At 44.9% G+C, this 21,102-nt stretch overlaps 1 protein-coding gene across 1 annotated transcript in view; it reads right to left on the reverse strand.

Moving 5' to 3' along the window:
• The window catches only part of CHAF1A (chromatin assembly factor 1 subunit A), a gene marked incomplete at its 3' end in the record, with an annotated part of 210,162 nt that overhangs the window by 20,041 nt on the left and 169,019 nt on the right, over positions 1-21,102 (reverse strand). Inside the window, exons 14-15 of the mRNA XM_088444069.1 lie at positions 14,551-14,647; positions 11,988-12,466 (exon numbers count right to left, since the gene is read on the reverse strand). Of these exons, the coding sequence (XP_088300195.1) occupies positions 11,988-12,466; positions 14,551-14,647 (576 nt within the window). The remainder of the gene's footprint in view (positions 1-11,987; positions 12,467-14,550; positions 14,648-21,102) is intronic.

Raw genomic sequence — 21,102 nt, forward strand, 5'->3', positions numbered from 1 at the left:
TAGGATCCTTCAGGGAGGAGATAGATGGTAAAGGCAACGCAGCGCTTTTAATTAAGCGGGTGATGTGGGAATCCACCACAGGCGGAGTTTCCCATTTCCTGCAATGAGCCTTAGGAAAAGGATAGTTGGAAGCCAACCGTTTCTGCGGTTGGAATCTCTTGCTGGGCAACTGCCAGGCCCCCGCCATATGATCAGTCAACTGGTCGGACAGGGGAAAAACAGTCGAAGCAACCTTGGCCTTTTTAAAATTAGGATACTTCGACCTAGGAGCCGGCACATCCTCCTCTATATGAAGGATGGCCCGCACCGCCCTAACCAATGCCGGCACATTAATGGAGGACTTAGCCTCCACCTCCTGGGCCCCGGCATCCGAATCAGAGTCCTCGTGGATCTCTCCGTCATCCGAAGACACGTCCGTGTTCGTGAACTGCGCTGCCAGTGAAGCCGGAACGGGTCGCTTGGACGCCTTTGGGGGCAAATCCCTGTGCAACAGTGACTGAAAAGCTGATCACGAGGCCGCTAGGCTCTGAACAGAGCTGGAAAGGACATCCACCCAGGGAGGGGGTACCGTCTGAGGATACCCCTGAAAGGGTACCATTGACTTCTGCGTCACCGTGGGAGATTGCACGTATACAGGCAATCCCGCATAAGGACCCACAGTCTGAGACCCGGGAGGAGACTGCACCAGATGCGTAACCCCCGGGGAACGGGGGATGGTAGGCTGGGGCAACGCCCTAGAAGGGACCGCAAGCCGGTCCGCGATCGACGCCAGCACTTGTGTAAACATCGCCCAAGGAGGATCCTGCGCCACCGGGGGTTTAGAGGGACCAGGTACCAGCTGGCACCGCCAGCACAGACCGTCCTGAGACAATTCCACCCCATCATCCCCTGCCGAACAGCGCCGGCAAGAAAACAACACAGGAACCACGAAGCGCTCATTCTCCTCATCAGACATGACACAAAAAACTTTTGCAAGAAAAAAGTATCACCGAAACGAGTTAAGGCGTACAACACCTGCGCATTCCCAAGTATGCAACACAAACAGCCCACAAAATGGTACTAAGTAGCACACCACTTTATGTGACGGACCTCACAAATACGTAGATCTATATAAGTGAGGTACACAGAAAGAACACCCCTCCCCCACGCACCTGCGGGCCGTAGGAGAAGGAAAGGGATAGGTAAAAGCTGACAGTAAGTAGAAATAAGCACAGACAGCAGCACTAGCAAAACTCACATACAATGCAGGAAGTTATACTCACTGCACCTTCGACTACAATCAACCTCCCAGATTCAGTGTCTGGGAGGGAAATAGCGCTGCGAACACTGTCCTGAACAGGGTAGAGATACGCAGGGGGACCGGTCCACTGGATGCCGCCTGGGAGTTCTGCGTTGCTGCCTGGGAAGATGGCTGCCGGAGAGCTCTGAGGAGGAGTGGCCGAGTGATAACAGCCCAGCGACGCCAGCACGCATGAGAGAAGGCGCGCTGGGCTGAGGGGAGGAGCCGCTCTCTGTCCCCAGAGACCGGCGGCTGAAGACTGCATTCTGTTTCCCCGGCGCGCAGCGCGAAGCACTGCACGCGGCTTACCTGGCCCCGTGTGTCCGGCAGCAGTTTGTGGGAGGTCCCGGAGCCACGCTAGTACAGACTCCGGGGTCCCGCTGCGATCCCCAGATCAGTACTGGCGTTGCAGCACCAGCGGGGCTGTTGGAGCGGCAGCGTGGACGTCCAGATGGACAGTCTGATGCTGCCGCTCTGAAGATAGTAACAAATAAATAAAATCTTCTTTGAAAAAAATAAAAATAAAGCTTAGGGGTTGCTTATGCAGCCCCACTGCGCCAGAGTGACCCGACTCCGGCTGGGCACCAACTAAAACGGAGGTGCTGTGGCTCGGGGGCGGGGTATAGAGGAGGACAGACCCAAGTGCATCCTGGGAGCAGCAAAGCTTTAACTGCGTGGTGCCCGTGGATCCAGATCCAGCTATACCCCAAGGTCAACCCTGTGGACCCCCTATGGACCCTGAAGTAGAAAAACCCAAATCTGAGACAACAAATGAGCACCAGGTGCAACCCAGATAAGGAAGGTCTGTTCATGGAGGGGACCATCAGCAAGGGCATTTTACTCGCTGACATCACCGTTGCTAGCCATCTATTTGTAGAGGAGGTGGAAAACCAAGCCATGGCCTAGCTTAGTTCTATTTTATGACCTTACAACTATCAAGTAGAAGCCTTCCCTCATTCTTTGTTGGCTTTTAAATATTTGGTAAGCTTTATTACCAGGTAAATATTTAACTAAAAGATCATTTCATGGGTCATAGCAAAAACTAAAAAGTTTAACACTGTAATATAGGGATATTGTTTCATTAAATATGCACCAGTAGGGATTATTTATTTACCAGTTATTTATATAGCGCACACATTCTGCAGCGCTTTCCAGATATTTGTCCACTCGCATCAGTCCCAGTGGAGCTTACACTCTATATTCCCTACCACATGCTCACACACATACAAACTAGGGGTTAATTTGTGTTGGGAGCCAATTAACCTGTATATTATTGGAGTGTGGGAGGAAACCCATGCAAACACAGGGAGAATATACAAACTCCACACAGTTAGGGCCGTAGTGGGATTCGAACCCACGACCTCAGTGCTGTGAGACTACTGCTAACCATTACACCGTCTGTGCTGCCCTTTGTTTGGGATGCCGGCTGTTGGTTAATGCGGACATGATTCTAACCATAGCTAAATTTTGTAAATCGATTACATGAATGACATTGAATCATTTAAATGTAAAAGTTAATTGATTTGGTAAGAAACTAGTTTTGTACATGCAGGCATGTGACCACAGAAGTAACTTTGAGATATGGGTCTCTACAGGGTCTCCCATTTTCACAAAGGTGATCAAATGAGTTTGGATATGAGGGGAGTGTGAGTAGGTACAGCAATAGCTATAATCTCAACTGGTTTTCTCCGATGTACACTAGGGACCAAACAAATGCCAAATGTGGAACAATGCGGTGGTCAATACAAAAAAGACCTCTTTAATCAAGTCACTTTAACGCATGAGTGCGACGTGACTCTGTAGCGCTGAGCGTCTTTTCGTGTGACTTTTTAACTTTAAATGCATCTTATTCGCACAGTGGATAGAACGCACAAGCAGCTTCTGCCGATTAAACTATGCAGCAAAGTCATCCCGACAGTATCCGGAATACACTCCCTGACTTCTAACCTTTCAGGATATATAGATGTATTTTTACAGCCATTGGTGACCCAGTAAAGGAGCTACAAGATCTAGGGAGTATCGTATGGAAAGATTCCTTCCTTCTAGCAACTTGTGACGTCAAAATCACTGTACACGTGCATCCGCCATGCTGACTGCTGTGCCCACACATACCATCAATCTGATCTCCCAAATCAATTTTTTATTGAGTAGTATAGAATTAATTTTAAACCACAATTATTTTTGGCACCAGAAGCAATTCTTCAAACAAGTAACTGGTACTGCGATGTGCAGTCGTTTCGCGCCCAGTTGCGCAAATCTCTTTGTTGCCAAACGGAAGGATGAAAACATATAGCAGAATAACCCATTTCAAGACCACCTCAGACACTGGAAAAGATTCATAGACGACAATTTTTATCTGGGAGGGTGATGGAGACTTTAACCCAATTTCTAATGCATTTTAACCCAATTTCTAATGCATTTGAACAGCAATCAACTTAATCTGGAGTTTACTCATAATTATAGCAAGAACACAATACAATTTTTGGACCTAGAAATTTACATAGAAGAAAAAACAAACACACACACGCACCTTCTTCAAAAAGGTAGACTGCAATAACTACATTTTCTCCGAGTAACCATCACCCAAAATGGATTGGAAACAGCCCAGGGTGACAATTTCAATGAATAAAAAGAAACTGTACAAATGATGAAGATTTTAAAAAACAAAGTGAACTTCTGAAACAGATTCCTTGAAAGACTATTCAGAAACTATAATAGATAACAGCCCGAAGAGAATTGAAAAATTGATAAGAAAAGACCTGTTACAATATAATAAGAAAAAAGAACAGAGTCCTATGAAAACTCTCTTCATCACACATTACAACAGCTACACAAAAGGCTTGGAAAACAGCCTGAGAAAGCACTGGCATCTACTGAAACTAGACTCAGAAACAAAAGACCTAGTCCCAACTCAACCAAGAGTAGTCTATAAGATAGCCCAAACACTCCAAAATATTTTAACTGCAAGCTGTATACCACCAGAAAGATCTACCCCTAGATTGCTATTTAAACAAAAATTAAATCCCTTTTGTTGCAAAGTATGCAGAGACACTGGCATCAACAGCACAAAATCAGTCATTGGTTTCTGTTCAAATGTCAGTACATTGGCCGCACAATTAGAAATTGAAGACAAGGATTGGAGAACACATTAACATTAGAAAGGGGTACACAGCACACAGCGTCTCCAATCACTTTCTACTACACCATCGAAAAGATCCGAGAGGTATGAAATTCTTTGCAATAAGAAAACTTGATAAAGACTGGAGAGAGGGTCAGTATCTAGAAAGAATCTCAAAGTCAGAAACTGAATAGATTTATAAAATGGGAACCCTCCATCCAAAAGGTCTAAACATAGACTGGTTTGGGAGCATTTTTAAAAGCCTGAAGACAGTGTCCCAATCAACAGACACAGGAGATGAGGAACTGATTAAATCCAATGCATCAGCAGTATTAATCTCGTTATATATCCTTTGCGAATCTATTCATTTAACGCAATTAATTAAACCAAAACTTTTCATACAAAACATTTATACATAATATCTATGCATCATATCTTTTACATTTATCAAATATTTCCATATATATTTTTCATTCTAACAGGACCTGGCAATAATCTGTATACAATGTTGTACACAATTATTACTATGAATAAGGGGACTTTTTATAGCTATTTTATTTTAGAACATATCAATTTATTTTAAAGAAAACCATTTATTTTAAATAAATACATTTATGTTTTGCACACAAACGAATAAACTACATTTTAATATATATATTATATTTTTTCCAATTATGTGATATAATACACTCATTTTATAATTTCCCAAGAACAAGCAAAAGAGGGATCTAAGGCGTTTATCCAATAATTCAATTAAGACAGGCCCTCAGGAATAAAAGGAGGCAAAATTCACCTCACAGACACCTTGATAAAGTCATCCATGACGAAACGCATTGGTGTAAGAAGGACCCGATACTGACGTCAACACAAAGTGGACGCGAGCACACGAGGCAGCAAGAACTCCCAACTATAACAGCGGCTCTCTGCTTAGAGCCTTGGAGAGGACACAGGGCCTGATTCAGAGCCGAACGCTATTTGCGCTCGCTATTTAAATTGAGCGCTCGCTCTTTGCGGTCTGTTGACGCCTCTATGTCTGAGCGAGCGTCCGAAACATACGCTCTCTATTTTGTAAAGACGCCCCCTGGCCGTTCGCATCATACGTCATCTCCGCTATTTATTTGATTAATCGAGTACATCGAAAGGCGTATGAACTGCACGCTATTCTTGTGGTAGCATTTTCCTACCGCAATCATGTGAGCAGTTCAGGCTAAAAGACAACCAAGTGACGTGGTCGATGACGCTGCTTTGTTAATTATGCACACCCTTAAAACGCCCGTTTTGACCAATTGGCACGCCTGCGTTCGGATCTCCACTCCCCGTTTTCAAGCACCTTCCCCTGTTACCACCCACAAACGCCTCATCCTGACACTCAAATTAGCAGACATTCGCTATTTTGCGAGCACACGATTTCCGACTGCACTGACTGGTTGGCGCATGCACATTACAACCCATACGCATGCGCAGATGTCCGAACATCGCTCAGAGCGAACGAGCGGCCGCTTACAAGCGGCTCTGAATCAGGCCCACAGTCTGGACGAGTGAAAGCGGAAGTCAGGCGGGCCATTTACACAGCAGACTGAGCCCGTTCGGACACATTTGTGTAGGACACTGAGTCCTAGACACATTTTTAATAATAATTTTTAATTGTTTTCATTGTATTTATTTATGTTTATATATGATTTCTTTTGATATCAGTTCTGACATTTCCATACCCATATCTATAGATATTTATTGCACATGATCATCTTAGATGCATTGGTCAGCTAAGCACCATATAGATTTTATTTAGTTCAATATAAGCGTGTCTAAAATATGTGGCATGCCTATGTTGTGTGCGGGTGCATCTGCAAAATGCTACGTTACATTGTCAGCTGTGACACTAACGTAGCATTTTGCATACCGATACACCCGCAGTTGCACACAGAACATAGGCATCCTGCATATAATTGTAATCAGCAGAAGCTGCAGGTGCATTCCATTCGCACCACTGTGCAAATAAGACGCATTCTGGAGTGAATGGAATATAATTGACTAAGTGGGCTTCGGTTTCCCGTTTCACCAGTCTCCAAAAGCCCTGAACCACTGTAAACTCCCATAAGCAATGGTAAAAATCTGCTTCTTCTCGTCCACATCTAGGACAAATTGTGATATTCTGTAAGTCCCATTCTAAATTGCCTATGTTATGTAAACATTTATACACAAGTATTGAGCCATGTTAATACCATCCAAATTGTGCAATTTTGTCCTTAAATATTTTGAATAACATTGTAGGAAATAGAATTAGTAGTTGCATTAGTAGGCAAACATTGTAATCAGTACACTTTACCATGCTCATTACCCAATTGGCGATTCGATTACCACAACATGGGGATTCCTTTGCTTCATTAAAAAATGTCCCCAGGTTACACAAATTTTCATACAATTTATGTAGATGTAACACCTGGATCATGTAATAACATTGTGAAAATCTAGAGTTAATTCTGGAGGCTGAATGTGAATCAGTCTCTGAACCAGCATACAAAGTGCTACAATTAAATCGCTGCAGCTTTTTTCCACCCCAAGTTCCGTTTACAGACAGTCACACACAGATATAAGCGTGTTGCATATAAAATTAATCAACACGGCCTCCTGGTGCATCCTAGACGCATCATTAAACACATTTTCCACCCAAAAAAAAATGCTCACGGGAAATGGCTTGCGCGGGGCGCTGTTTGGCACGACTGCAGCAAAGATGTGTGAGGACACATCAGTATTTTAAAAAATATATAATTTATGTTTTTTTTAAATAGTTAAATTGTATTACAAAAGAAGGCAGTTGTGCTTGAGGGGGGGGGGGGTCTATAAAATATTATAATGTAACAGTTAAAATTAAAACTAACAAGAAATGTTAGCTTCTCAAAAATGTATTCTTTCAACATGGATTGAAAAAAAGAAAGCGAAAAATTAAGAGTTATGGTATAACATACCTCAATTAACTCTTTCTTCGAGGTCCATAAGGTCCACAAGATCTACCTTGGGGGGTATGTAGTTGGAGTTATCCATTGCATCAAACAGCTTTGAAGCTCCCAGCATGCACAGGTCCTCCTCCCTATATACCCCGCCCCCAACCACAGGGATTCAGTTTGTAAACAAGCATAAATGCAAGAAACAGAAGGTGGAGAAGGAAGTACAATGTACCCAAGAAACACACTCAAAATATGAAGAGGGAATCAGTGATACAAAAATGCAAAGAACAGATCCCAACTGAGGCCAGGTGTTTCAGGGTGGGTGCCCTGTGGACCTCGATGAAAAAGTTAACCAAGGTATGTTATACCATAACTCTGATTTTCTTCTTCAGGGTCCACAGGAACTACCTTGGGGAAGTCCTAAAGCAGTTCCCTTAAGGGTGGGGACGCTCCTGAGCAGAGACGAGAATCCACCACCCAAAGGAAGCATCCTTGGAGGCAGAAGTATCATATGCATAAAATTTGGTAAGGGTATGGACGGATTACCAAGTGGCTGCCTTGCACAGCTGTTCAGCCAAGGCGCCATGTCTAACTGCCCACGATGGTCCCACAGACCGAATAGAATGCGCTGTTCACCTTGTTCAGTACAGGGAGATCAGTCTGTGTATAGACCATAGAAATAGTCATACGCAACCAGCGAGCCAAAGTTTGTTTGTTAGCTGGCCAGCCTCGTTTGGGAAACCCATATAACACAAGGAGCGCATCTGATTTCCTGATGTAGCTGGTATGATCCACATAGATACGTAGGATCATACCACGAACCACATCCAGAGAAGCTTCACCCTTAGAAAGGTCTGAAGACTGAAAGGCCAGGACTACAATTTCTTCATTAATATTAAAACGGGATGCCACCTTTGGAAGGTAACCCGCTCTAGAACAAAATAGCAGCTCTATTTTGATGAAAAAACAAATATGGGGAGTGACATGACAGTGCTGCCAAATCAGAAACTCTGCGAGCTGAGGAAGTAGCGAGGAGAAAAAGTGTCTTCACTGTCAATCATCTAAGGTCCACCTTATCCAAGGGCTTAAAAGGAGAAGCTTGCAGTGCCCTGAAAACCAAAGATAAATCCGTCAGTGCCAGGGGAGCAATTCTGCGCTGGAACCATACTGACAATGCAGAACTCTGAACTCTCAGGGAAGCCAAGCGAAGACCTAAGTTTAATCCCACCTGAAGAAAAGCAAGCACTCGAGCCCCTGAAAAAAACTTTAGGGTCATATTTTCTGTAGGAATACCAAAGAAAAAATGAATGCCAAATCCTGTGATAGATGTGGGACAAAGCAGGCTTCCTTGCCCTCAGCATCGTCTGGATCAGAGAAATAGAGAAACCTTTGACCTTTAATACAGAAGACTCGAGAGCCATCTTGTCAAAGCCAGCCGAGGCAAATCCGGATATAGGCAGGGACCCTGCACTAGTAAATACTGTCGTAGAGGCAGTGGACGGTCTATGAATAGACATGTCAGATTGGTGAAACAATGTATCCTGGGCCAGACAGGAGCTATTAGTAGCATCCTGCCATCCTCCTGCTTGAACTTTCCGACGACCCTTGGGAGGAGGGAGATTGGAGGAAACAGGTATGCCAACCTGAAGTCCCATCTCAGCGCCAGAGCGTCCACGAAAGCGGCTGAGGGGTCCCTTGTTCTGGACCCATACCTGGGGACTTTGTGGTTGTGACGTGGCGCCATGAAGTCTACGTCTGGGAGTCCCCACCTGTCCACCCGGAGTTGAAAGACGTTCGGATGAACAGCCCATTCTCCGGCGTGTATGTCCTGACAACTTAGGAAGTCCGCTTCCCAGCTGAGGACTCCTGGGATGAATATTGCCGAGATTGCTGGAAGATGGTATTCTGCCCACTCGCCGGCGGTTCAAATCCCGACAGCGGCAGCCCGAACAGTATGAAAATCCCGATCATCCCCAGGTAAGTATTCACTAACCTATTCTACCCCCTAACCCTCCCTTAGGGGTGTCTAACCCTAACCTTCCCCCCAGTGCCTAACCCTAACCCCCCCTTCCCCTAGCCTAACACTAACCTCCCGGAGGATCGGGATGCCGGTAAAATGACAGGCATCTAGATTTAGACGCCTGTTATTTAACCCTCGCCAGGATTAAGCAGTCGGGAAGCCGGCTGTGGTAATTAGGTCCGCCGACTTCCCGACTGCATACCGTGGGGATGGCTGCAATGAATCACTGGGAGACACACGGAGGAGGGGGCTGCACTAGGAGACACACGGAGGAGGGGGCTGCACTGGGAGACACACGGAGGAGGGGGCTGCACTGGGAGACACACGGAGGAGGGGGCTGCACTGGGAGACACACGGAGGAGGGGGCTGCACTGGGAGACACACGGAGGAGGGGGCTGCACTGGGAGACACACGGAGGAGGGGGCTGCACTGGGAGACACTCGGAGGAGGGGGCTGCACTGGGAGACACTCGGAGGAGGGGGCTGCAATGGGAGACACTCGGAGGAGGGGGCTGCAATGGGAGACACTCGGAGGAGGGGGCTGCAATGGGAGACACTCGGAGGAGGGGGCTGCAATGGGAGACACTCGGAGGAGGGGGCTGCAATGGGAGACACTCGGAGGAGGGGGCTGCAATGGGAGACACTCGGAGGAGGGGGCTGCAATGGGAGACACTCGGAGGAGGGGGCTGCAATGGGAGACACTCGGAGGAGGGGGCTGCAATGGGAGACACTCGGAGGAGGGGGCTGCAATGGGAGACACACGGAGGAGGGGGCTGCAATGGGAGACACGGAGGAGGGGGCTGCAATGGGAGACACACGGAGGAGGGGGCTGCAATGGGAGACACTCGGAGGAGGGGGCTGCAATGGGAGACACTCGGAGGAGGGGGCTGCAATGGGAGACACACGGAGGAGGGGGCTGCAATGCAGGACACATGGAGGGGGCTTTAAAGGGAAACGCATGGAGAAGGGGGCTTCAATGAAAGATATATATCAAAATTATTTTTCCTTGGATGTATGTGTATTTTTGCAAACAAGTTAATAAGTATTTCTGTTCTGACGTAAATACCAATTACGTTATTTTGACCCATATACTTTAAAAAAAGGGATCGGTTGGTAATTTTGGCTTGGGGTGCCTTGAAAAAAAAAATCATGGAGACCCTAAGGGTGCCTTGAATTGAAAAAGTTTGGGAACCACTGTTACAGTATAAATGCAATGTGACTTTAAATGAAAAGCCCCACACACCTTCAGGGGGATGAGGAGAAACAGTGATCGATATATCTGACAGTTTTGAAAACAAAAAGGCAGTATAAATACATCAGCTAGCATCACAGTCACATACAATGCATAAATATATTCAAAAGCTAATGCAAATGGACATTGAATCAACTGACCAGCCCCCTCAGGGGTATTGGTAGGATATAGAGTGCTATATCTGACCCAAGGGAGAGGTATACAGGGAGACAGACCTAACCTCTTAAACCAACAGCTTTCAGCAGCGCACCCAAGGTGGACTGTGAGCGTCTCACACGAGGTGGTCAGAAGTAGCAAACCAGAAGCGGGAATCCACAACCGGAAGTTGCGTCTGGGTTGGGGGAGGGAGGAGCTGCCGGGGGAGCGCCTATGTCCCCCTAAACTGCGATTTTGACGGCACGGGTACGCTGGCACATCACAGTAGTAGACACTCCTAGTGCGCTTTAGTGCATCTACTACCCGTAGATAGACGATATGGCCCCGGCCGCATTAGTGAGGACACGTTAAACGAGACCTTCACCCGCAGCTGTCTCCGATGAGACTCCTACACTGGAGGCCTGGACTGCTCTGTGCATGATTCCCCACATGAGGAATCATCTTACCTGCCATCTTCGTGAATCCAATCACAGTCCGGACACCAGCGATGCCGCTAGCTGAGCCACACTGAGGCACACCTAAATCCCAAGGGCATATAGCGGTACTGGCGTTTCGGCATCGGCGGAGATAGAAGGAGTCAGAGTTTATGCGTCGTATGCGGGGCCTAATACTGCTAAACTCAGAAGTTCAAAAAAACAAAGGTAAATCAAAAAAGAAAAAGCCTGGGACTGCCTAGGTAGTCCCGTGTGTCTGGATACTTGCTGCGCACCAAACAAAAAAAGTGAATGCCTGTGGCTGGGGGCGTGGGGTATATAGGGAGGACGACATGTGCGTGCTGGGAGCTTCAAAGCTGTAAGTTGTTTGGTGCAATGGATTACTCCAATTACATGCCCCCCAAGGTACATCCTGTGGAACCTATGGACCCTGAAGAAAAAGGAAAGAGCAGAAAAAAAATCAAAGTACATATACTGTATACATGTGACATCAGCATAATAGCCAGCTTAATTGTTTTTCAGCACCTAGTACAATTAGCACACATTCTCAAACGCGGTCCTCAGGACCTCAAACAGTGCATGTTTTGCAGGTCTCCTCACAGAATCACAAGTGAAATACTTATCTCCACCTGTGGATCTTTTAAAATGTGTCAGTAAGTAATGACCATACCTTTGCACCTGCTGGGTGTCCTGCAAAATGTGAACTGTTTGGGGTCCTGAGGACAGAGTTTGAGAACCACTGAATTAGCACATTGCTAAAAACAAGACAGTGACAGTTACTTACATCATTCATGGTCTCAATTTCCTTGGCTTTTTTCATAAACTTTGTGATGGTCATGCTGCCAGCAGACTTTCGCTTGCCAGATGTGGACATTGCCTGCATTTTTCTACCAGCTGCCCCGCTTTCCTCTCTGCTCGATGAATTCACCTGTGTGATATATGTCCACTGGCATGGCACAGGAAGACTTTCCTGTTGGAAGCTCTTCAAAACAGCCAAGTGCACGTACCAACATGAACGGTGATCTGGTCGCTTCTCATATACCGAATTCTCAGTGATGATCCGTTTCAATCGAGCTTTGGAGGGCACATTAACGTGGCTAGGGGTTTGGTGTTTGGCATTTGGACTACTCGATTCAGATACCGTTAGGTTGCCGGCATCTCCACCTAATAAACGGCCACGGCGCCAGCACTCCTGAAACTCCTGAATGATTGTTTTGCTCCCATTGACATTTCCATGTAGCAAAGGGAGGAGATGCATAAGGACTGTATAGGGGAAAACAATATACATTTAAGTAATTGAGTGAGCTACTTCAATTTCATGTTATTTAAAGTATAAAAACACCACTCGCTTCCATTTATATATATGATCATGAAAGCTAGAGTTAAGTTTATGTTAAGTTTAGTTTTGCCTTCATTACAAGTGGCAAATAAAAGACATCTAGACCCCAATTTCCAAGTTATACATTAGAAACACTAAAAATTCCACCAAAGCTGGTTTGCATTTGTATTTATACTTTTGTACATATTAACACACATCTGCTTCACCAAAAGCCATGTGATGTATAGCATACTAAACTTATAGCTTAACACACAAAAAGAAAGCCCCTAAACAACGACTTCAGTTTTACATTGATACCAGTTTAACTTTTCTTTATGATAATTACCGTATATACTCGAGTATAAGTCAACCCGAATATAAGCCGAGGCACCTAATTTTACAACAAAAAAACTCGGAAAACTTATTGACTCGAGTATAAGCCTAGGGTGGGAAATTCAGCAGCTACTGGTAAATTTCAAAAATAAAAATAGATACCAATAAAATTACATTAATTGAGGCATCAGTAGGTTAAATGTTTTTGAATATTTATTTCAAAGAAAAACAGTAAACTAGCTCTGTAAGTGGAAAAGTGTCAACAAAACCAATATGGTATCAACAATAACTTTAAAAGTACAAAAACCTTAGCTCAATCAGCTACTTTGCTTTTATACATTTAGCTGAGACATAGCAGTTATGCTGCTCTGGATAACAGTGACCCCACTGTCAGGATGTGCGCACTGCAACTAGTGAGGGCATCTCGGCTTCTCATCAGCTCCCCTCGCTGCTAACTGCTCTGGCGCACGGTCTACAGGGGGTGGTATGCGGGCGTCGCTCACCTAGCTCACCCGGAAGCAGACAGAGCAGGTCACCAGCGCAGTGGAATCAGACAGAGCAGTGTACCCCGGGGATATCTCACACTGCTGCCGCCGGCAGGTACTTTTCATTGTGGTCCTGGAGCATCACTCGAGTGTAAGCCGAGGGGGGGCTTTTTCAGCACAAAAAATGTGCAGAAAAACTCGGCTTATACTAGAGTATATACGGTACGTAAAAGTCAAATAAATGCAGCCAAATTCATCAGATTTAGATATCCACATGCAGAAATCAAAGCAATTTATTCTTGCATGACTGAACGGAGACGGAGCAGGGGTAACATTCAGTCTCTAACAGGACAAGTGGCAAATACAGGAGAACTGCAATTGATGGCTACCACTACTCAGACCCAAGATGCTAAATCATTAATTCACCTTGCCATTTATAATAGAGTGTATGCCATGACAAAAGTGTAATAGGATAATTAATACTAGTTAAATATCTACCCATGATATTACCAAGAGTCGAGTTTGGCATTAAATGATTTGTGTGCAGACCTTCTCTCTGCATATACAGATGTATTCTCGTACATCTTTTCTTAAATCACGCCAAACTGCCCCACTTGGCGCACCAGGTCCTGTGAGACTGCTATCGCCGGGTGCCTTATTTTTACCGAAAATGCATTTAAATCGCAATGAAATTAAGACACACCAGGAGACACTGCCAATTAATTTGATTTACGACTGAAACAGCATATGAAGTGCTACAATAGTAGGTGGTTTTTTTTATGCCAAGTACCATTTACAGGCTCTGTCACACACAGATATACAAGTGTTGCATATCAAATTAAACAGCACAGTCTCCAGGTGCATCAGACTCACACCTAGCAGAGTTGCGTGGGACCTGGCGGCTCACTCATGTCAGGCATGTTGCACTAAGGGCCATTTTCAATTCGACAGTACTCTTCGCTAGGTCCCAATCCGCCGGGTGCCGTTTTCTAATTGCATATGGGGATAAGTGTGTATGCACGCGAAACTCTTCCGCATGGAAAACCAGCGATGACGGCGAAAACTTCGCCAGGCGGAAAGTTCGACTTTTTGCACCTAATTGATTACGCCCCTATTGTTGCGTATTATGGATAGATGTAGGACGACAAATCTACAGGTCTTCTAATATCGGATGACACGAATAAGCAAGTTAAAGGTAATAAATGACAAACCGTTTTTGCTTTGAACCTCAACAATATCACAATCCTCCTCTTCATCTGCCTCTTCTTCAGTATCTGCCTGGAAACCATCCGTCTCTGTTGCTCCTGTCTGCAGAATAAAGCAAGCATATTGCAAGTAATTGGGGAAATAGGAGAAAAAACACAGCACATCTTGTGTTCATTTGTTTATAACATCTCAAAAGTAATCAAAGCTTTTCAGCATGTGGAAATCAGTACAATTCCACATTTACCTCATACATAGTTATTGAATATACAAGTTATAGGCACCTATTTTGTTCAGTAAAACTCTGACACATGAAATGTGAGGCAGAGTGGTAAAAGGGTGATGAGACTTAAGCGAGACATGCATCATAATTGCAGTGTATGCACGACTTATCAGAGCATGAGTAATCTTGTCAACATACAGTATGACCAACGCCCCACTTATCCACCAAGACCAGGAAGAACTTTGGGTGAAGAGATCACTTCATGGGGTGCAGGTCCTACCTGCTAAAGTAGTCAGCCTCCCTGTTGTCAATGAAAAAGAACAGGCCAGTCTGTTTGTTGAACCAATAATAAACTTTCTCTGGTTTGCTGGGACTGGGAGAATGACCCCCAAAAGAGAGCAAGGTCTGAATGGCTTAATTTAGAGCCAGGCACCATGTGTGGTCTGTGATTAATGCAAGAAGCGCTTTTTTTTGGATTTGTATGTACTAATTACTATTGATACCTGCTGGTCCACAGAAAAGTGAATAAATAAATAATCAACCTGCAAACCAAACTAACAATAAAAAGGAGGTATGTAAATAATTAAATAAAAAAGAAGAAAAGAGGATGAGTTACTTTGAATAGAAATGAAGATAAAATAAAATCAAACAAAAATGAATGTGGCTAGTGCAAAATTAAATGAAAATTATAAAGTACCAGTGATATTTAAGCATTAATGTTTACACTCCTTTTGTGGGAATGATAGGTGCCTGCTGCTTTGGTGCAGTGCAAACGGGTAACTGTCCCTATCTTACCCTAAAAGCGGCGTTGTCCTTTGTTGCTGGTGAACATGTGCCGCTTGATGCTGTAATCGCTCCCACTCTGCTGTCAGCGGACTGTACCCAGTCTGTTAGCGGGGGTTGCAGCTCAGCATGCAGCGATCTCCGCTGTGCCTCCGGCAATCTTTCTGGCCATGTGTGGCCTGTGGGCAGTTAGATCTTGATAAGTCTATGATATATCGCCTTGTCACGACTCTACTCTCACAAACACCTGAAGTGGGCTTGAACCGCCTGTCTCTGCAGCAAAGCAGACATACTTCCACTGTGGGGGGCCCAGGTAGAGTTTCACCGACAGTCTTGGAACCGGCCAGAGCAATGGCTACTCATGGGCCTCCAGGTTGGGTCTCTATGAACAAGAACAGTCTTGAGAGCTCAGTCCAAGTCTGGGTAAGGATTTTTGCCCAGGCTGGCTTAATACAATACGTAGAGGTCTCCACAGGTGAACGTGGATGCTGGCCCTCCAACTAGCACAAAGGGGATTGTGATCTGATAGGAAACTTTAGAATTCAATCAATCACTCACTTAAAGCAGGCAAAAATGCCACAGCAAATACTGGGCATGTATTCCCAGTGCCAGACGGCCAATATGGATTAAAAGCAGGAGTTATAGATTATCTGCAGTTCGATGTACAAGTAACTGCTGACAGGAAGATGCGACTGCAAAACACCAAGAAGATGCGACTGCAAAACCCTCAAACACAGGACTAAGAAAAGAGAATCAAAGTTAGGAACCAACAAAAAAAAAAAAAAAAAAGCAAGGAGCTTATTTTTCCTCCGAAGAAGCATAAACTGTTCCCTGACCTAAACATTTTGTTCTCTCCGTTATAATTCCTTCCTTGTAGTCCATTTGGGGGACACATGGGCTAGAGCAGTGGTCTCCAACCTGTAGCTCAGGAGCTACCGGTAGCTTGCGCTCTTAATTTTGGTAGCTCCCCTAGTTGCAGTACTGCCAAGTTAAGTAGGAGGAACAGACCTTTGATGAGTGCTCCCCGTGGCATCGACCACATGGGTGGAGCCACAGGGAAGCACATCAGGTGATTTCCGCAGCCTCTACAGCGATCACCTGACGTGCTGCCCCATGGTTCCACCCACGGCGTCTAGGCTACTACAGAGCAAGTGACTCCCACTCAGCCCTGCCGGAAAAAAAATAAAAAATCACAGCAGCCCTGCCTATATCATTTGCTCCTCTACTGCACGTACTTCCTTGGAGCTGGTAATTAACAGTGAAATGTGCCTGTGCCTAAATTTTATTTACAAACTACAACAATATCACTTTACTAATTAAATGCATTGTTATTTTATATTAAATACTTTTTTTTCATTTTCATTAAATTACCTTCAATTGTTCGGCTATTAGCCAGATTTTTTTTTTTACAATTTTAGTAGCTCTTCAGGAGGTTTAATTTTTCTAAAGTAGCTCACACCTTAATTAATGTTGGAGACCACTGGGCTAGAGTATGCGGCACTAATATAATCAGAAAACTCCGCCACCTCTAACTACATTGCTTGCATGTAGGATTTCCCAAAGCAAGCCAACACCGGGGAGGAGGGTGTTGATTACGGTCTGGCAAAGCCAAACGTAGAACTTTACGCTCAAAACTGGTATCCCTAGTACTAAATGTATGGAAACAGTAAAATTATGTGAAGAAATGAACAGAGGACCAGGCCGAGCAATGGTACTCTGAAGCCGGGCAACCTCCTTTTGGAGAATCACCAACAGGGAGTCAAGTATGCCTAACAGAAGATATACGGTCCAGATATATTCATAGAGCACAAACCACATACAACAGCTACAAAGGAGTAAGAGCTGGCAGATGAAGAAGCTTGCGAAAAGGCCAGAAAAACAAGGCACTGGTTCAGAGGAAACTTTGACTACTTAAGGTTGTGTCTAAGTAGAAATGACTGTTGGTCCGCAAAACTACCTGATCCGAATGGAAAATGACCAGAGGAGTTTTGCAGGACAGAGCAGTCAAGTCAGAGACATGTCTGTCGGATGCAATGGCCAGAAGGAACACAAGCTTCAAGGTGAGGTGGTACCTCAATTCCACTGATTGAGGAGGTTTATAACTTGCATTCTGGAGAGATTCCAACACAAAGTTTAAATCCCAAGGAGGGACAGGCAGTACATACGGTGACTGAATATGAAGGACACTCTAAAGGAAGATCTGAACTTTAGGAATGGTAGCAGCAGCGGCCCTTGACAAAGGAGGTCTGGCCGAAGGGGCAGACTATAAAAGGAACCTTGCCCAAAATACTCTAAACAGTATACCACTTTTGACGGGCCAGTCTGGCACTATTAGAATGACTAGAAGAGCCTCTTGAACACACTGAAGAACCCTGGGCAGCATGGAAAGAAGTGGAAACAGATACCCCAGGTGAAAGTATCAAGAAGCCTTCATGGAGTACACAAAAGCTGCTAGAGGGTCCCTTGGCCGAGCTCCATGGTGAGGAAGCTTCCTTATCAAATGGGTTGCCATGAGTGATATGTGGGGTCGATCTCCTGAAACACCGCCTGGTGTATTTTACATTCTCCAGGTTGAATGGTGTAGCGACTCAGTCTTCCTCCCAGGCTACGGCTGGAATGTAGACTGCCAAAATGGCAGAAACCCAGAGTTCTGTTTAACGACAGGGGAGACAATTCCCTCATGGCCTGAAAACTGAGTTCCATTCTTGATTGCCCTCAACTCTTAGATGTTGATGGCGACCCTGAAAATGCTGGTCCAGAATGACTGCTCCCTAGCACATCAGGCTGGTATTCGTTGTGACAAGTACCCAGTTCCAAATCGAGATGGGGGGTCCCTTGGTCATAATTGGGGTGTGGAGCCACCACATAAGTTAGACTTGTCTGGAGAGGCAGCCTGAAAAGTCATCTATCTAGACAGAAACCAGTCCTGGACCAACAGTGTAGGATATTATTCTGAAGTGTCCGGGTATGAAATCTGGAGAATGGAACTGCTTCAAAAGGCAGCTACCATCTTTTCCAGCATTTGCATACACCGAAGAACTGACACCTGAGGCAGTTGCTGACTAGATCTCATCGTGGCCTGGATGTACTGAATCTTCCGCTAGGGGAGACAGACTCTCTGACACTGAGTGTCAAACAGAACACCATCTGCTGAGACTGGATTGTGAATTTTTCCAAGTCAAAAGTATTCCAGAGTAGAGTGTCCAATGCTACCTACAGATGTTGACGCAGAAGGAACTCTGATTGAGCCTTTAGTAACAGGTCGCCCAAATATGGAATGTTAACTCCTGTGCATCCTTTAAAAGGAAACTATATGGAGCTTCCCTTGGAACTGTGGAGAGCATGAAGGGCAAGGCCTGAAACTGAAAATGTAGGTCCCCTACCTCAAAGGAGGAGAAGATAGCGGTGAGCCTTCCAGTTGGAAATATGGAGATAAGCATCTTTTATGTCTATGGAAGCCAACAACTCCTCAGACACCATAATGCAGATGACTGAACGCAATAATTCAATTATGAATTTCTCCAGAAAGAGGTAGGGATTTAAACAATTTCAGATTCGGACAGCAGGACCCATCCAGCTTGTACACCAGAAAAAGGCTCGAGTAAAACCCTAGCTCTCGTTTGTGAACAGGATCACTCACTCCGTAATCTGAAAGGGAATGTTCCGCCTCCAGGAGGACGACATCTCTCTATGGCATGGGACCTGCGTGTTTTCTCTGGACAAAATGCTGCTCACCCACAGATACAGGGCAGACAGAAGCCATACGTCCCAGAAGTAAGCGGGCATCTACAACCAGGGTGATCTTGAGCCCCAAGAACATCATGCGGTCTGTTTGTCTGGTGACTATGGGTTCCTAAAGCTCCATGGCCCATGAAGGCCAAAAGGAATTAAACCTGGGATATTTTGCCCTGGGTGCAGAGATCGGAAGGTAAGGGCTCTTCCCATCAGCAGCCTGAGATCTAATTTTCATCCTCATAAATCTAGCCTCAATACGCCATGCAGCACGACTTGCCTGCTACTCTGCTAGCGTCGAGCATTTTTTTTGCTGAAAAATCAAAGTCACAATGTGATGTGACTAGAATGCACCAAGAGACTGTGCTAATTAATTTCATATGTGACACACTTATATCTGTGTGCACCTGCGTCTGTATATTAAGTATAATGGAACTTGGAATACATAAAAGCTGTGATCACTACATTGTAGCACTTAATATACAGATTTAGAGACTGCTACAAACATATACAAATGTCGCACATCAAATTAATCAGCACAGTCTGCTAGTCGCATACTGATGCGACTATTGCGCTCCAATGCGTTATAGGATAAAAAAAAAAAAAAAAAGACACCCAGAGCTAGCAAAGTGACCTGGCGCGCCAAGAGGGGCTTTTTAGTGAGACTGCAAAGATGTGTATGGACACATCTGTAAGTTTTGACCTTTAAAAAAAAAAATTTAAATCACTCTCAAAGGGTACCACCTCCAAACTACACTGACACGAGTCAGTATTTTAAGACCTAAGCCAAATAAACCACTAATGCAGAAATCTTATCTTCCTCAGACTGCCATTCAGGTGTCTATGGTCCTAATGACCCAAGCACTAGCCAGCACGGGCCTAAGGGAGGCATCTGTAAGGGTGAACACTGATTTCAACACTTCCTATCCACTTGAGCCTTTAAAGTAACAGACTGCACCGTAGGGATAACTGTGCCTGCAGGCTGTGTGTATAAGGTGTATATTATGGTGCATACACACGGTCAGATTTTTCCTTCAGATATGAACGATAACGATTTAAAAATCGTTCAGTCGTTCATATCTGAAGGAAAATCGTTCATATCTGACATGCCTGAACGATGGACGATCAACGATGCGCGTTCCCGATGGTCAGATAACGATTTCTGACATCTGATGGGTTTGCAGTCAGACTTGGACGATTCCATTCATTTTAATGCAGTCAAAAATCGTTCAATCGTTCAAATCGTTCAAAACTTTGTTAAAATCGTTCAAATCGTTCAGATCGTTTAATCGTTCAATCGTTCATCTGACAAATCTGACAAGTCTGACAAATCTGACCGTGTGTACGCTCCATAAGCCATAAATGCATTCTGTGTGTATATTGGGTCCCATTCCAAAGATATTTCATTGACAGGGCTCGAAAAATTTTGTAAAATCTAGGAGCCATCTTAAAAGTTTAGGAGCCAGACCATCGTCCATTACCAAAATATATAAAAGCTTGTATAGACCAACCACCACACATACCCTTTCAGTGCCCCTCAACTTAGTAGTAAGCCCCTTGTAATAGTGCCCCCAGTAGTAAGCCCCCTGTAGTAGTGCCCCCCATATTAAGCCCCTTGATATAGTGCCCCCCCGTATTAAGCCCCTTGATATAGTGCCCCCCGTATTAAGCCCCTTGAAATAGTGCCCCCAGTAGTAAGCCCCCTGTAATAGTACCCCCAGTAGTAAGCCCCTTGAAATAGTGCCCCCACTAGTAAGCCCCTGTAATAGTGCCCCCAGTAGTAAGCCCCCTGTAATAGTGCCCCCTGTAGTAAGCCCCCTCT

The sequence above is a fragment of the Taudactylus pleione genome, unplaced genomic scaffold (genome assembly GCF_031769625.1).
Source record: "Taudactylus pleione unplaced genomic scaffold, aTauple2 ptg000347l, whole genome shotgun sequence".
Classification (NCBI taxonomy): Eukaryota; Metazoa; Chordata; class Amphibia; order Anura; family Myobatrachidae; genus Taudactylus; species Taudactylus pleione.